The sequence below is a fragment of the Mesoplodon mirus genome, assembly GCF_964341445.2.
Source record: "Mesoplodon mirus genome assembly, chromosome: 4".
Taxonomy (NCBI): Eukaryota; Metazoa; Chordata; class Mammalia; order Artiodactyla; family Ziphiidae; genus Mesoplodon; species Mesoplodon mirus.
The window spans coordinates 81316256-81332587 of NC_138979.1; the positions used below are offsets into that span (position 1 = coordinate 81316256).

The following is a 16332-nucleotide window of genomic DNA, read 5'->3' on the forward strand; positions in this document are numbered from 1 at the left end:
GGGGTGGGACAGTGAGGGTAGGAGGGAGACGCAACAGGGAGGAGATATGAAGGCATATGTATATGTATAGCTGATTCACTTTGTTATACAGCAGAAACTAACACAACATTGTAAAGCAATTATACTCCAATAAAGATGTTTAAAAAAAAAAAATCTTGGCTGTACACCAGAAGCCCTCAGGCTCCCTGGGCTACATGCCCCCACCCCTCTGACAGATTTAATTGGTCTCGGGTGCAGTCTGGATGTTGGAACTTTCCAAGGCTACCGAGCAATTCTAATGGACAGTCAAGGTTGAGGAAGGGGACTCACCCAACTAATCTTGTTTGATCCTTTTGGGACAACGGGCAATGCTCAACTTAAATATGCCTGTCACTTTGTGTCCAGGACATCTACCGCGGTTACCTGATGACAAAGCTGTGTGTGTCAATCTCCTGCCCGCAGCCGCTGTTCAGCAAGACCCCGGAGTTGCCCACGATGGCACACGTCCCGAAGTGCTTGTTCTTCAGCGGAGAGGTTCTGGGGAGGAGCTCATAGAGGTTCTGGGACACGTTCATTGTGCTGTCTCGGTCGAAGATGTAATGAATAATATCTCCGGGTTTCAGGGTCCCCTTGAGGACAGAAATGTCCTTTTCAGCATCCAAGAACTTTAAGATTTGCTTCCTACGAAAACCAAACACACATGAGGAAAAAGTCTCCTGTTGCTACCTGCCCTTTGCCAACCTGGCTTTTCCTCTCCTTGGTCACCCTGCAGGGCTGATGCAGCCCAGCACACAGGGGCAGCTAGAGGTCAGATGCCCTCTGAGAATCTCTGGTTACACAGTTTTTAAAGTAAAATCTCCAGTTAGGATCCTCACCTTCCTAGGGGCAGGAATAAAACTTCCCTGTAATTCTGAGAGGATTTCCTTCCTTTTTCTGACCACATCTCATCCCGTCTATGTGTTTGACTGGAGAATCTCCAATCTCTGGCTCTGGGCAGAGACTGGCAACATGGCCCAGAGGCCGATCTGGTCCTCCTTCTAGGAGACAGGATACCTGCCCTGGGAAATGACTTCATCAGGACTGAATGTGAGCTCATCATGAAGGGCCCTGGAAGGAAGGGTGACCTGCCACCCTGGTTTGCCTAGGAAAGCGTGGTCTTAGACTGAAAGCCTTGTACCCCAGGGACAAACTGCACCTGAGTCTGGGGCAAACCCAGACCATGGTCATCCTATCTCATACTCCCCTCTCTGAGTGGGATTCAGGGCCACCATCTGACAGGCAGTCCTGAATTAGGACCTGGAAACCGGAATGACAGGTGTCCCTCATTCCTCAGTGGCCTATTTTCTTCCCTGGAAGCCTTCTCTGGGCACAGGGGCCTCCCAGGGGGCTAGTGGGTGGGTGGACACTGTGAGGTGTGTCAACCACTCGCCGTTTGCAGGACTGCGAACATGGCCTGCCGTCCGTGCACTGGTCCTTTCTGTGCTGTGTCCTCCCTGGCCCTCTTCACTGCTGTCTTGTTTGGAGTTTGTGAATATTGATACCTCTCTGGTCCCACAGAGCAGCGTTGCTTTGTGTTGTTTCAGAACAAAGGTGATCAAAAGACAGCTCTCTAGGCTTCAGCATGACTTTGATTTAGGGGGAAAGCTCCAGAATCATCTAGCAAAGCACATAGATGGGATGGGATGTGGTCAGAAAAGGGATAGGAATCCTCTCAGAATCACCAGGGGAGTTTTATTCCTGCCCCCAGGAAGGTGAGGATCCTAACTGGAGGTTTCACTTTAAAAACTGTGTAAACTGCCCCAAAGGTTTTTAGAAATGATTCAAGTCATCCGGAGAAGGAAATCTGGTACCCAGATCACCTGGAATTAATTTCATTTCCTGCAGCTAGTGAGCCCCCATCTAGAACAGACACAATGTTGCTGTTCTTTTCCACCAAGCCCCAGAGGAACAGGACCTTCACACGCTTTGCAAATGTGAGGATTTGCAAGGTGGCTGTACCATTGCACAGATGGTCACACTGATCCCTGAGAGCCTGTGTGATCTGAGATGGTCACAACCTGTGGTGTATCCCAGAAGGATGCACATTCAATTATTTGGGGAACTACAAAGAGTTTAGAAGCTCCAGGCTGATGCCTGAGAAATCCTGATTCTGAGTGTGGCCCAGGTCTCAGCATTTCAAAGGCTCCGCAGGGGACTCTAAGGTGGGTCCAGGTTTGGGAGCCTCTGGCATCACCAAGGGGCACCTAGAATGCTTGACAGGGCACAATGCTCCTGTTCCACTGGTCTTGCCTTATTAATAATCTTGATCTCGTGCTTTCATGCAGGGGAAACCACTCTTGATGAATAATTTGTATCTCTTGATGGAAAACAGAGATACAACAGAAAACATCGTTTTTATTTATAGTGCTTTACCCAGGATTACACAACTTTACAAACTAATATGGTCTGGAAATTGCTGAAACCTTTGCAATTACTTACCCCCAGAGTATTTAAAAGCAAAGAGAGCCCCCAGAAATCCCATAGCTAAACTCTGTGGATGGGTTAATTTCTAACTAATTATGAGAAATTACTACTAATTATTAAACATCATTCCAAATCACTCACAGAATCTTTATTATGAATAATGTTGGTGACTAATTGAAGGAAGATGAAGGAAATCCTTTTCTCCCCTGGGTGAAGGCACATTGTTCCTGTCAAGGTAGCTGTGTGTTTGCAGGATCCCCATGGCGGCCACAGTCCGGTCTTCTCCGAAAGGGGGAAACCTTTTCTCTACCCAGTGGTGGGAGAAAGAGTGAGTGGAGATTGAGGTGGGCTTGTGCTGGCAGGAGGATTTCACTCACAGGTGGTGTAGTGGGGTGAATAGTGGCCTCCCAAATATATGTTCACCTCCTAACCCTGGAACCTGTGAAGTGCTTTATTTGGAAACAGCATCTTTGCAAATGTATTTAAATTAGGGATCTCGAGATCATCCTGGTTACCCTGATGGGCCCTAAATCCAATGACAAGTGTCCTTATCAGAGACAGGAGAGGGGATACACAGACACAGAGCGAAAGGCCACGTGAAGACAAGGCAGAGACTGGAGTGACATGGCTACACGGCAGGGAATGCCTGAAGTCAGCAGAAGCTGGAAGGGGCAAGGACAGTTTCTCCCCCTGGAGCCTTCAGAGGGAGCGCTCAGAATTCTGGCCCCCAGAACTATAGGGGAATACATTTCTCTTGTGTGAAGCTACTGAGTTGGTGGAAATTTGTTACAGCAGTCCGAGGACTCGTGCTTCACGAGGGCTGCTGACCAGGGGTGAGTAACGCAGGTTGGCAGCTGTTGGGGTGTAAGATGAAGGCCGAGGGCCCAGCCAGGGGCCCTCCGAAGAGGCCTTGAATGAGGGGAGGCAGAATGGTGATGACAGGAGTCAGCTCCTTCAGATGCTTTCTCAGCTGCTAGGGCTCCAATCTCACACCTCTCTACTCCCCACACTTCCTCAGGCCCCAAATCCAAGCCTCAAGAACCCGGGGGTAGGGGCATTCTGACAGTGAGCCCACCTGAAGGGGGAAGCTCCCTGCTCTGTATGGTGACACTCTTGGTGGCTATGGTCAAGGCTGACCGCCATGCCCCAGACCCCTGTTCTCAGCTTCCTCTCCATGATGATGGGCTGGGAAGGTGGGCTGTGATAGTCAAGGCTTTCCCGTCTGGTCCTGGTTACTGCACTGACCTCATCACCCCCATTCCCTCCTCCTGATGGGTGCTCCAGCAACACAGCACAAACACCAGACTTCAGGCAGCAGCTTGGCATGCCTGGAAAACTCCTAATTTTCCTTCAAAACCCATTGCTCCTGGCAAATCTTTCCTGGCCAGCCCTCTTAGTCCCCTTACAAAATGGAGTACTCTCCTCAGTATGATCTATCTCCAACTTTTTTTTTTTTTTTTTTGGTGGTACGCGGGCCTCTCACTGCTGTGGCCTCTCCCGTTGCGGAGCACAGGCTCCGGACGTGCAGGCTCAGCGGCCATGGCTCACGGGCCCAGCCGCTCCGCGGCATGTGGGATCTTCCCGGACCGGGGCACGAACCCGTGTCCCGTGCATCGGCAGGTGGACTCTCAACCACTGCGCCACCAGGGAAGCCCTATCTCCACCTATTTATATGAGGCAACACTGCCTAATGTGTACATCACACTGCCCTGCTCTATCTTTGTTACATTTGTGACTCCTGCCAGCATGTCTGATTCATGTCAGCGCCCCCGGCTCCCAGCACAATGTCTGCAAGTGAATGGTTGGGTTATACTGACCACTCTTTGCTGCATCTATCACAGCTCTGTCAAAGTCAAGTGGCCAAAGTGCTGACATTGGAATCCCTTCCTTACAGTTCCCCATTCCCGCCACCCAACAATGACTGCACTGCTCTGGAAACATCACTCTGCCAAGATCAGGACAAGTGTTGCTCTCTGGCTAAAACAGACCTCTCCCTTTGTGGTTAGGTGTCCCATCAGCTCCTGGGTCACCTGATGCCCAGTTGTAGCTTTTCTTCATGTCATCAGGGAGTGGCTGCCTACTCAAGTCACACGGGCTGTGGGAGGAGACAGCTCTCCAAAGACAAATGGGAGGACCATCGCCGCTGGAAGGGGATGGATGCCAGGCAAGGACTGCTGCTTTGGTGCCCTCTGGGAGAAGCCATCTGTGATCCTCGCCCCCCCGCCCCAGGCTCTCAGTGCTGCTGACCCAAGAGCCTCACTCCCTCCAAACCCAGGACCTCAGCCAGTTGCTCCTGTCACTTCCCCGGCCTGAGTCACCGCACACATGTGCTGGGCTGCCGGGCTTGCCTGGGGTTTTTATTTCCAATTGATCAGTTAAGAGATGAAACCTGCCTCAGCGGGAGGTAAACATTTTATTTCTACCCTGACTTCTTTAGATGATGGAGAGCGGCAATTTGTCAGCTTGTGCCAAAGAAGGCCAAGTCTGTCTCTTGTCCTAGAGGTAATTACCACTACCTGATCCTCAGAGAGAGCGTTTGGTTGTGTCTCCACTTGGCTGAGGCTGGTTGGATGTTGCGCTTAAAGCCTTCATTACTTCTGTCAACGACAGCCGGCGACGAGGAGCCATTTATTACAACTTCAGCTCTGGAAGGGGGAGGAAAAAAAAGAGGAAGAGGGGAGACATGATCTGTTAGCAAGCCAATGACAAGTCTAATAGTTTTGTTTTTGCACAAGCTTGAATGTAAACTTCTTCAGAGGAGCAAAATTGCAGTTATTACCTGAGAAGGGAAGGAAGTCTATTTATCTTCTAGAATGCACCAACTCTCTCCCTCAGGTATTACCTACATATATTCTGGGAGACAGGAAGGGGGTGATGAACTATCTTTCTCCCCACCCCCAGCCCCTGATGTTTCCTCCCAGTGAAACCTAGCCGTCACAGTCGTAATAGTAATACTTCTTCAAGCCACTTTTGTGAAACTCCGAAGAGCAGTTGCATTAACAACCAAGTATCATAAGATGGTTTACAAACTTAATAAAGAGGAAACAAAAACTCATATTGGGGCAATGGGATGTAGCTTTATCTCATTATCCCTCGTTTGTAAGATGCCACTTCAAACGTCTGTGTAGTTCCAGAGTTATCCGTGCTGTTTCTCTCCCACTAGACTGTAAACAGGGGAGTTCCCTCACTCATTTCTATATTCCCCAATGGTCTAACATAGCAGGTGCTAAATAAATAAGTGTTTGTTGAATTTGAATTTGGATTTGACCTTGGGGGGTGCCTGGATGGATGAAGTTGCTGGCTGGCTCTGAATGCCCGGGGCCAATCATAATTCTGGGTGCGTACAATCTTTCCACCTGACTCAGGCACCACAGGACCCGCTTGAATTCAGATGTTTGAAATCTATGCTGGTAGGTTTCTATGAAACTAGGTTACAATTACATCTCAAAAGGCAGTGTAGGAGCCAGCCTGCCTCTGCCGGACGCACACAGATGCATGTGGGTCACATCGCAAGTTCCTTTTGTCTGGGCTGACAGCAGATTCTCTCAGTTAGAATGATAAGTGGATTTCTGATGCCAAATTCTGGAGCTTTAAAGAATTCAAACCAAACAACTATGTCCTCTGCATTTATCTTGGAACAGCCAAGTTAAAAAAGATGAAATCCTTTTAACAGGTCTAAACCCAATGCTCTATTTTGCTTTCTGTAGGTAGAAAGGAATTTATTTGGGGGTGCACTTTCTCCCCACATACCTCCATTCCCAATATTCCTGACTCCTCTGGCTGATATTCCTTGTCTGGGATTCAAAAATATGTAACTTTTGCAGAGAACAGAAAATTCAAGGGTTTTGAGTAAGGTGGATGCATTCCTCCAGCCTGCAGGCTTAAAGGGAACCTATGAAAGGAAACAAAAGACCTGACCCTTTGCAATTTTTGCTGTTTTCATGAACAGAAGCAGAGGGTGTAGTGAAAAGATTTCATAAGTTGTGTGACTATGGGAAAATCACTTTATCTCTCTGAGCCTCAGTTTCCCCATTTATAGAAAGAAAGTATATAAGAGGAAGATATCCTCTGGATGGGGACTGGACATGGTCCAACCATAGCCAGTGGCACGCCTGAGTCTGTTGGCTTGCAAATCGTTTGCTCACACTCCTGTATCAAGCTGTCTTCTGGCCAAAGACTGTCATTCGAGGAAACACTCAGAATTTAGAGTGTGCCTTCAGTAATCAAGGTTAACATTTCTGAATTGACTTCCTAAATATTTTTAAGAGGTCTCAGCAAAGTTCCTGAATGCTCTATTTTCCGTCTTTACCTCCTGGACAAGCCATCTACCACAATGAAATTGGGTGAAATTCCTGATTCGTTTCAGAGTCTCCATTATTCGGCAAAAATTCAAGTTATGAATAAGCTCATTGGTGGCTGAAGTGCCTCCAAGTGAGTGGGCTCTTTTGCAGAAAGAGACTCTTACTCATCTGAATTTTCTATCTCTGCAGCCTCTAGACCTTGGGCCATTTCACGGGCTCTTCTATTGACAGCTCCCCCCTCAAAAGTGATTAGGGAAATGCAAAGCCAAAGTGAAAGGAAACAGATCTCTTTGCTATTTGCTAAGTAAGAAGGGCACCATCCAGCAAAGAGGAGAAGCAGATTAATAGCTGCCTTACAGCAAAAACAAATGAACACAAAATCTAATTTACAAACCTATTAGATTTGCTATGTAAGCTGTTCACAGCTGATCTGATTGTACCTCTGCCTCCAGAATTCCTGCAAGACAAAGGAAATGCATTATTTATAAACCCAGCTCTTCTTTGCAAAGCCCTCTTCAGTTGCCAGGAGATCTCACAGCCCGCCTTGGAGAACTACAGAGGGACAATGAAATCTCACCTAGGCCTCTCCAGAAATGGGCAACCTCCTGGCCCAACCACAAACCCAGGCATTTTCAAGGAAGTAGACCTCCTAGATGCTCCCCCGCCTCTCACTTGAACATTGTTTCAATTCTCACCAAGGTTTCCACTTGAGAATTTCATTTGAGCTTTGAGACAAACTCCTTTGTCTCCTCTGGTTAATCTCATAGGCTAGCATGCTTGAGCCTGACTAAGCACCTGCTGGAGCATGACTCAGTATTTCCTTTAGCCTGACTCATCATTTGCCCCTGGTCTTCGCTGGCTGTCACTCACCTGTGGTAAGAGTTGTCCATCATATTATCTCCAAACTTGAGACATCAGAAGTCCAACAGAGGCAGCAAGACTGACTCAACCAGTGCCTCCAACCAAATGTGAGAATGATTTGCTTTTTGGGGGCAGGAAAAATAATATTAAGTGGTGTCACTTTACCAGGGAGCAGGAGATGGGTGAGTAATGGGGTCCTTTGCTTCTTCCTCTGGAGGAAAAGTTTTTGGAGTAAAAGCATTCTAAGGCCCTTTCCAGCTCCACCATCTCTTCAGTTCTGTCGATTCCATTCTGGATGGGGGCCATGAAGTTTCACCCTGCTTTGCTAATCACACTGGGCCAGGGGAGAGATGAATCCATCTGCCCCTGGTACCCAGCCCACTTTGTGCTCTGTGTGTGTTTTTTTAAAGTTGTATGTGAGACTAATTATTTTTATTAAGTTAAATAATTTTTTCACCACTGATTTATAGGATATGTGGTTTGAGGAGACACTTCTTCACACTTTCCTCATTTTTTTTTGGAGAGCTATAATTTTTTTGTGATTTTTGTTGTTGTTGTTGTTTTTTGCGGTACGTGGGCCTCTCACTGTTGTGGCCTCTCCCGTTGCGGAGCACAGGCCCCAGACGCGCAGGCTCAGCGGTCATGGCTCACGGGCCCAGCCGCTCCACGGCATGTGGGATCCTCCCGGACCGGGGCACGAACCTGTGTCCCCTGCATTGGCAGGCGGACTCTCAACCACTGCGCCACCAGGGAAGCCCTTTTTGTGATTTTATTTTAATTTTTGAATTAACTTTTATTGTAGTACAGTTGCTTTACAATGTTGTGTTAGTTTCTACTGTACAGGAAACTGAATCAGCTATATGTATACATATATCCCTTCTTTTTTGGATTTCCTTCTCATTTAGGTTACCACAGAGCACTGAGTAGAGCTCCCTGTGCTATTCAGTAGGTTCTCATTAGTTATCTATTTTATACATAGTATCAATAGTGTATATATGTCAATCCCAATCTCCCAATTCATCCCACTCCCCTTTCCCCCCTGGTGTCCATACATTTGTTCTCTACATCTGTATCTCTATTTCTGCTTTGCAAATAAGATCATCTATCATTTTTTAACATCTATCATTTTTTAAAAGTTCCATCTAGCCTTTCAGCCAAGGTGTTGGTACACTCCAAAGAAATAATTAAAATCACTGCAAAAGCTGTATATTTAAAGAATCCTGTGATTTAATAAGAACTCTTTGGGGGAAGTTACTGCCTAACTCCTCACTGGTTTTAAATCTGGATTTTTCTATCTGCTTTCTTTAGGATTCACATACTTGTAGATATAACATTGTGTGTGTATGTGTGCACGTGTATCTTTTCCTGATAGACTGAATGTCCTTTCAACATTATTTGGCAACAGGAAATATTCTGCCTCATAGCTGGATGACCAGGCAACAGGATGTGTGCTATGACTCACCCAGTGCCTCATCTCAGGTCTCCCTTCAGGTCTCAAGTTTCATTACATACAGTCTAATTCTTAATTACACAGAGTATCATTGGTTCTTCACATTTAAGTCAATGCGTAATATCTCTTTTTCGTCTCTCTTCATTTACCCTTGGGATGGTGGCATTCTCACACGTCTAATTCAAGGGTCTGGGAATACCTGGCCATCTCTGGCCTGTAACCATAATCTACTTAGGTCAGCGCCCAAGGGCTTTCATGGGCCCACTGCTGTCCACATGACACTGACCTTTCACATGTCCTAACCCTGACCCCAGTCCTCAAAATCAGCACTCCTTGAGGGAGGGAAGACTTGCTGGGCCAGATATTAAGTCAAGTACAGTAATTAAAAGTGTGGTCATAGCTCAAGACTAATGAAAGGTTACTGGAACAAAAAAGATTGTCTAGAAATGCTGCACATGAGAATTGATGTATGATTTAAAAAAAATCATTATCAATGAGAAATTCAATAAATGGTTTGAAGTAGTTGATTAATAATCTGGAGGTGAGTTGGAGGGAAATCATGTAAGTGTTCCCTGACATAAATTTCAAGTGGATTTAACTAGTGTTTCTCAGACTTTAGTAATTCTCATATTCCTACCAGCAGTTTGCCATATTTTGTTTATCACCCATACTACTAACTACTTAAGTTTTTAAATTGACTCATCTTTTAAAAACTTCTTAACCTACACACTGCCATCTGTGAAAATATGGGTTTGATATCATGATTATATACTCATTTGAAAAGAACACAAAACCATTACCACAAAAATATTTATCAATGGAATTCCTAAAATCATCTTACTTATTACCAAGGACACTTATAGCACCTCTGGGGAAGACTGAATTAAACAGTTAAATATTTAAAGAAGGCAGCCTATACAAAATTGGTAAGAAAATGGAAGAGGATATTTATCAAATCTTGATGAGGTATGAGGAATATATGTGAAGGACTTTTAAAATTCAGAAGTGGAAGAAGAAATTCTAAGAGAAAATACAGACAGACTTAAAAAGATCTTCATAAAAAATTAAAATTCTGCTTATACAAACAGCAAACCTCAACAAACTCTGTTCAGCATCTTTCTTGAAATCTGAGAGGACTCCAGGTGAGGTGAGCACTGCATCTGTGCATCTATCTGGTTTAATGCAACCAGGGGTTTGGAGAGTACTCAATGCTGAGCAACAACTTCCTCCTGCTTTCTCTTCTCCTGCCTCCAGGCCAGGTCCTGGGGAGCATCCAGTCCTGCTGACTTGGCCACCACAAACCATGCATTTTTTCATACCAATCCTTCCTCTAACTCTGGGTTTCCCCACCTCGGCCCTATTGATATTTCAATGTTGGTGTTGGGGGTTGGGCAGCTATCTGTGCACTGTAGGGTGTTCTAGCTGCATCCCTGGCCTCTACCCACTTTAGGCCAGGAGAAGCCCTCCCCACACCCCCAAATTGTGACAACTAAAAATGCCTCCAGACATTGCCAAATGTCCCCTGGGGCAGGGAGGCAAAATTGCCTCCATTTGAGAACCTCTGCTTTGATGTTTGTTTTCTACCTAATACCTCTGAGAAGATGAATCCCCTCCATCAGCCAACCCATCCCATCGCCTTCCTATGCTAAACCCCAAGCCCAACACCTGTGCTTCCCCTCAAAACCATCTTAGTTTTCAATTCTCAGCCACCTTTTCCTTCTCTTCCTAAAGCATTCTATTACAGCATTTGTCACCTTTTCATATTTAATTATTTCATGGAATCACAGATGGGAGACTTTAAAGAAATTTTGTCATTGAGATAGTCTAAACTCCTCCTCTTATAGTTGAAGAAACCAAGGTCTAGAGATTTGGTTCTGGTTTCAGCTTCCTCAGCTGCTCGCCACACTAGAAGGGAAGTCCCTGGATGGTGTGCATTAACCATGTCTTTTATTTTCTTTATCTGATGCTTTGACATCTGGGACCTTGCTGACTGTGGAGGGACAGCTCCTCTCAGGGTTAGCAAATTCCTAGAGATAGTAAACAACTGGCCTGGGAGTGTACCTTTCAAATACAAATCAACTAATCTAGAGCCCATACCCCTGCCACCTCCCTTAGTGGGATCTTATTCTCTGGGCCACTATCCACCTGCCATAATCACCTGGAGCTAGGTACAAGACATCTATGCATCTATCTGGTTTAATATAATGAGGGGTTACAGTTGTCCCAGACAGGTAGGACAGCTCCTATGCCCCAGAGTCTGCTGAAGTTATCCAACCTAGCCAATCCTAAGCCTGCTTACCCTGCCTCACCCTTCCTTCCTATGGAAACCACAATAAAGGCTTTTGCCCACAGTTCCCCCTCCCCTCCCTCCTAAGTGACCTAGTGCTACTCCATGTGGCCCTGCATGATGTGGTGTGCCAGCCCTCTTGGAATGTGGGAGTATAACAAACTACATTTTCAATGGTGGTCATCTCCGGATCTGTTGGCCTGACCATACCTAAATAATAATAAAACCTATATTAAAACAGGGGGACCCTGTTTTGTTCACCTTCCCCGCCTTGCATAGTACTTTGTCCAAGTGGGGCTCAGTGAATCAAATCTAACTTCAGTGCTAAGTGGGACTTTTCTTCCAAAGTCTTCCCTGCAGTTTGCATGCTGTGTTCACACATATTACTTATACCTGTACAAGACACAGTTTCACCTCTCAGATACCCAGAGAATGGGGCAGACGGTCATTCAAAGAAACTCAGGTTGCAGATATTTGGCTCAAAATGAATCACATGAATTGGCAAGGGATTTTTTTTTTCTAATTAGGTTTTGCCTCCATTGTTATTAAAATAAGCTTACATCCCTTGTGATTGGGGAATGCTGACACCTGCTTGGTTGAGTGACAGAGGAAGATGATCAGGTGAGAAAAATTTGCTAAAGATAATTCATCAACTTCTGAAATCATAGAAACAAAGATTCTTAGGTCATCCAAATGAGAAAATATATGGGAAAGCTCTTTGCACACTATAAAGAACTCTATAAAACAAGGTATAATATTAGTAATAATCACTGTCCACTTGACCCTGCCCAATATTCTCAGCCATAGTGAGGATGGAGGTTGATTACTCCAAAGCTCTACATTTTAAGATGTCAGTCTCCTTTCCACCATGAACATAATACTCTTTCCGAGCAGTAAACTAAGACAAAGAATAAAAATAGCCTGTTTAAAAAAATAATAACAGGGACTTCTCTGGCGGTCCAGTGGTTAAGACTTTGCCTTCCAATGCAGGGGGTGCGAGTCCGATCCCTGGTCAGGGAGCTAACAGAAGCAATATTATAACAAATTCAATAAAGACTTTAAAAGTGGTCCACATCAAAAAATCTTTAAAAAAATAATAACATGCATAGTTGGATTTGTTTTCAGTGAAAAGCAATTAGCAAACCTGAAAACTGCATTTCAGTTTAGCCCAGTGGTTTTATAGGTAAGGTCATGTTTCAGGGTGCTGGGGTCTCACAGCTGTGTTTGAATCTCCCACATCCTTGGTTCCTCACTGAAGAGTCAGGCTCAGTAAATGAACTTTCAAGAGCTGAAAGCTTTAATTAAGAGTGCGGACCCAACTTAAACAGTTGATTAGTCCTGAGAATAAAAGATTAAACTAAAACACAATTCATGAATTTGCAGATGATTCTTCCTTTACAGTTTTGGGAAGATAATGAACGTGTGCTTTCAACTTGTGTATATAAACCACTGGGGTCCCTGCCTGTTGATCCTCCAAGGACACATTATAAGTATGTGGCCCCACAAACACATGATAGGGAGAAAAGAAGGAAAAGGATGATTTGCAGTCATCACATGAACAGAGCAAGGGATTCCAACAGGGTTCAAGGGTGTTTTTTTAGACTTTTTCTTTTTTGTGGTAAAATATACATAACATAAAATTTCCATGTTATCCCTTTTTAAGTGTATGATTCAGTGGCATCCAATATATTCACAATATTGTGGAGCCATCACCAGCATTTATCTCTAGAATTTTTTCATCACCCCCAACAGAAACTCTATACCCATTAAACAATAACTCCCCAATCCCTCCTCGCCCAGCCCCCTAGTACTCTATTCTTTTTTTTTTTTTTTTTTTTTTTTTTTTGCGCGGTACGCGGGCCTCTCACTGTTGTGGCCTCTCCCGTTGCGGAGCACAGGCTCCAGACGCGCAGACTCAGCGGCCATGGCTCACGGGCCTAGCCGCTCTGCGGCATGTGGGATCTTCCCAGACCAGGGCACGAACCCGTGTCCCCTGCATCGGCAGGCGGATTCTCAACCACTGTGCCACCAGGGAAGCCCCTCTATTCTATTTTATTCTTCTATCTCTGTGAATGTGCCTACTCTAGATATTTTTTGTAAGTGAAATCATACAATATTTGTCCTTTTATGCCTGGCTTTTTTGACTTAATAAAGTATTTCAGGGTTCATCCATGTAGTAGCATGTCGGAAACCTGGCTTTGGATGTGGCTATTCTCAGGAGCTAGAATATCACAGAGACGGGGGAAGGAAATTCCCTTCCAAAGTGTTTGTGTCTGGATCATTGAGCACCTGTGATTAGCACAGGAGCAGAGGTCCCACCAGTTGACAAGTGCTTGGGGCTCAAGAGCTCAGGGGCTCTCTTGCCCAGAGCATACTTGGCTAGGGACTTCCTGAATTTTTTGCTGGCAAATTGAGCTTTGATGCCCATTTCCTCCTCCATTTGAAGAGCTGGTCGTAGTTGGCCAAGTGCTCAGATGGGCAAGGGGGCACCTGCCTTGGCTGGTCCAGTGCAGATCCAGTCACAAAGCTGGCAATGACAGTATCTTCAGTTTCCCTCGCACAGTGAGAAATATGGTGCCCCATCCTTTGGACTGGGCCAGTTTGAACTCCTGAAAAGACTCTGTCACAGGGTCTTTTTCATTCACTCTGAGCAGAAGGCAGTTGCACAGAGTCCTTGCCCATAGGCTTGGGAATACGTTTCATGTTGGTCACTGTGCAACCATCCCCTACCACCTGGGCACCACCTCCACTAGTGGAGAACTTCCAAGCTTTCCAGTCATACTGGTCTAAGGCATCTTCAGTGGATGCCACTAGGTAGTCCTTGATGAAGGACTTGTACTCATTCACCAACTCATCAGAGTGATGTAATGGCTGGGGTCATCAGGAGACCCAAAGTTCAAGGTTCATACTTTCCAAACTCTAAGAGTTAGATGCTGCTGCATCTGTGCCATTCACCAGCCTTTCCCATCACATTCCACAGCAACTCCAAGGCCCTGAATTCTTTAGGATATAAGTTGGCAAACTTTTCCTTAAAGGGCCAGACAGCAAATATTTTAGGCTTTGTGGGCCAAGAGGAAAAATTGAAGATCTTATGCAGATGAAGATACTTAAACAACAAAAGAGAAAACAAATTTCGACAACGTTCTTATTGATGAAATTAAAAATATAATAATAATGATTGAGAACATTATTTTGGGTAACAGGTCTATTAATAAGAAGAATGTAATTCTTTTTGGGGGATAAGACTTTAGTTAACTGAGGTTCAAAGTTAGTGTTCCTGTCATCATGGTAGAAAGGTGGCCTCATTCTTCTATACAGCCTTCCCTTGCTTCTCTGAAACACTGTTACCTTCCCTCTGGTGAACTCACCGGATTGTGTTACCTGAATCTCTCTTTTGGACTTATACTCTGTACACGCTAACAGTGTTGAGGAACCTGTCATATGGGGAAGCAAGTTAAGAGCACAAGCTCTGAGATAAGACTCCCAGTGTCTGCATTCCAGCTGAACTAATCATTAGCTGTGTGATCTTTGACTACTGCTAACCTATCTAGAAGCTTCCATTTGTTTCCTCGTCTAAAAAAAATGAGTAATAGTATCTACTTCATGGAGTTTTTATAAAGATTAAGTGAGCTAATGAGTGCAGAGATTAAAACAGTGAATGACATATTATAAAGCACTTAGTATATTAGTGTTATACTTATTTTGATTTTTTTGCAACTCTTTAAGAATGTAAAATCATCTCAGCTGGAGAGCCCCATGATAACAGGTAGTGCTCGGCTTTGACCTGTGAGCCGTGCTTTGCTAATTCCTTCTCTAGGATGTTAGGAGCAAAATGCCCCTCCACAAAGCATCTTTGCCACATTTCTGATGACATCCTTCTGGTTGAGGTAGGCTTCTGCTGCCATGAGCACGGCTTTCCTGAAGTCACAGCTCCAACAGTGAGGATCACAAACTCCTGTATTGTTGGCTCGTTAGCAGTGTGAGAAATACCCTGGATCACAATGAAAGCTGGAACTGGTCAGTCACTTCTGCACTGCCAGCCAGGACTCAGTGTGACGGTACAGGGGCCCCCCTCTCAGCAGCTTCAGCTTTACAGGCAGCAAATGACACTTCTGGTATGATGTTTGCACCAAATTTAGGTTTACTCCCAGTGCCACCCGTGTCTGACACCAGTTTGTTATTCTCCTCCAGGTCCACCCACTTAGCTTCCAGCTCTTCAGGCCAGGTCTAACACCTTCACTGAGGTGCTCAACAGTCTTTGAGATGCCTTTTCCTATTCATCAAGTCTTATCATGGCACTGGAGCTCTTGGACCTCACAGACACTGAAACACTGCTGGGCACAGAGCTCCGAAGAGACCAGTGTAGGTTTCAGCCTTGACAATGGTGTTTCCATGAAAATTGAGACCTCTGGCTTCTGTGGGTGTTGTAGGCGCTAACAGGAGGGTTACAGCAGCAAGCACATGGGCTTCTGTCTTCTTATGCCCACCTCACTGAATGCTCAGCTTCTTCTTTTGCCATCCCCTCTTCCTTCACGTTAAATATTAGCTTGGTCTGATGTATCCACTGGCTGTAATTTCAGCAAACTTTTGTTTGTTAATCAGCTTCCATCAGTGTACAGAAAGGTACCAGCTCACTCTTGGCTCTTCCCTCTGCTCGACCTCAGAAAATATTCGTAAGAACGGAGGGCTTTGATTCCAGCCAATTTCCCCAGTCTGTTGTACTAGTCATCTGCACATCAGAAAAGTAAACAAGCCACTTGGATGCCAAGAATTTCCCACAACACTTATTCCTGATCTTTTCTCTTTCTCATCATGACCAACAACCAGGAGAGAGACCATATAATTTATCATCCAGACCAAACACTTTTGCCGTAAACTGAGTCATCAACCAGAAATGATACATGAACTGGGATGACCAACTCATGTGGTACTGGTCCTCCTCCAATCTACACTCATTTTATAAAGGAGACAGACTTTATAATACAAAGACT

At 45.1% G+C, this 16332-nt stretch overlaps 1 protein-coding gene across 2 annotated transcripts in view; it reads right to left on the reverse strand.

The window, feature by feature from the left end:
• Nucleotides 1-16332, reverse strand: part of ST8SIA2 (ST8 alpha-N-acetyl-neuraminide alpha-2,8-sialyltransferase 2) — a gene marked incomplete at both ends in the record, with an annotated part of 59884 nt that overhangs the window by 18294 nt on the left and 25258 nt on the right. The window contains 3 exons of one of the 2 annotated variants that reach the window (XM_082619072.1): nucleotides 403-660; nucleotides 4959-5087; nucleotides 7138-7200. In XM_082619072.1, the coding sequence (XP_082475198.1) occupies nucleotides 403-660; nucleotides 4959-5087; nucleotides 7138-7200 (450 nt within the window). The remainder of the gene's footprint in view (nucleotides 1-402; nucleotides 661-4958; nucleotides 5088-7137; nucleotides 7201-16332) is intronic. The other variant, XM_082619073.1, reaches the window with a different exon arrangement.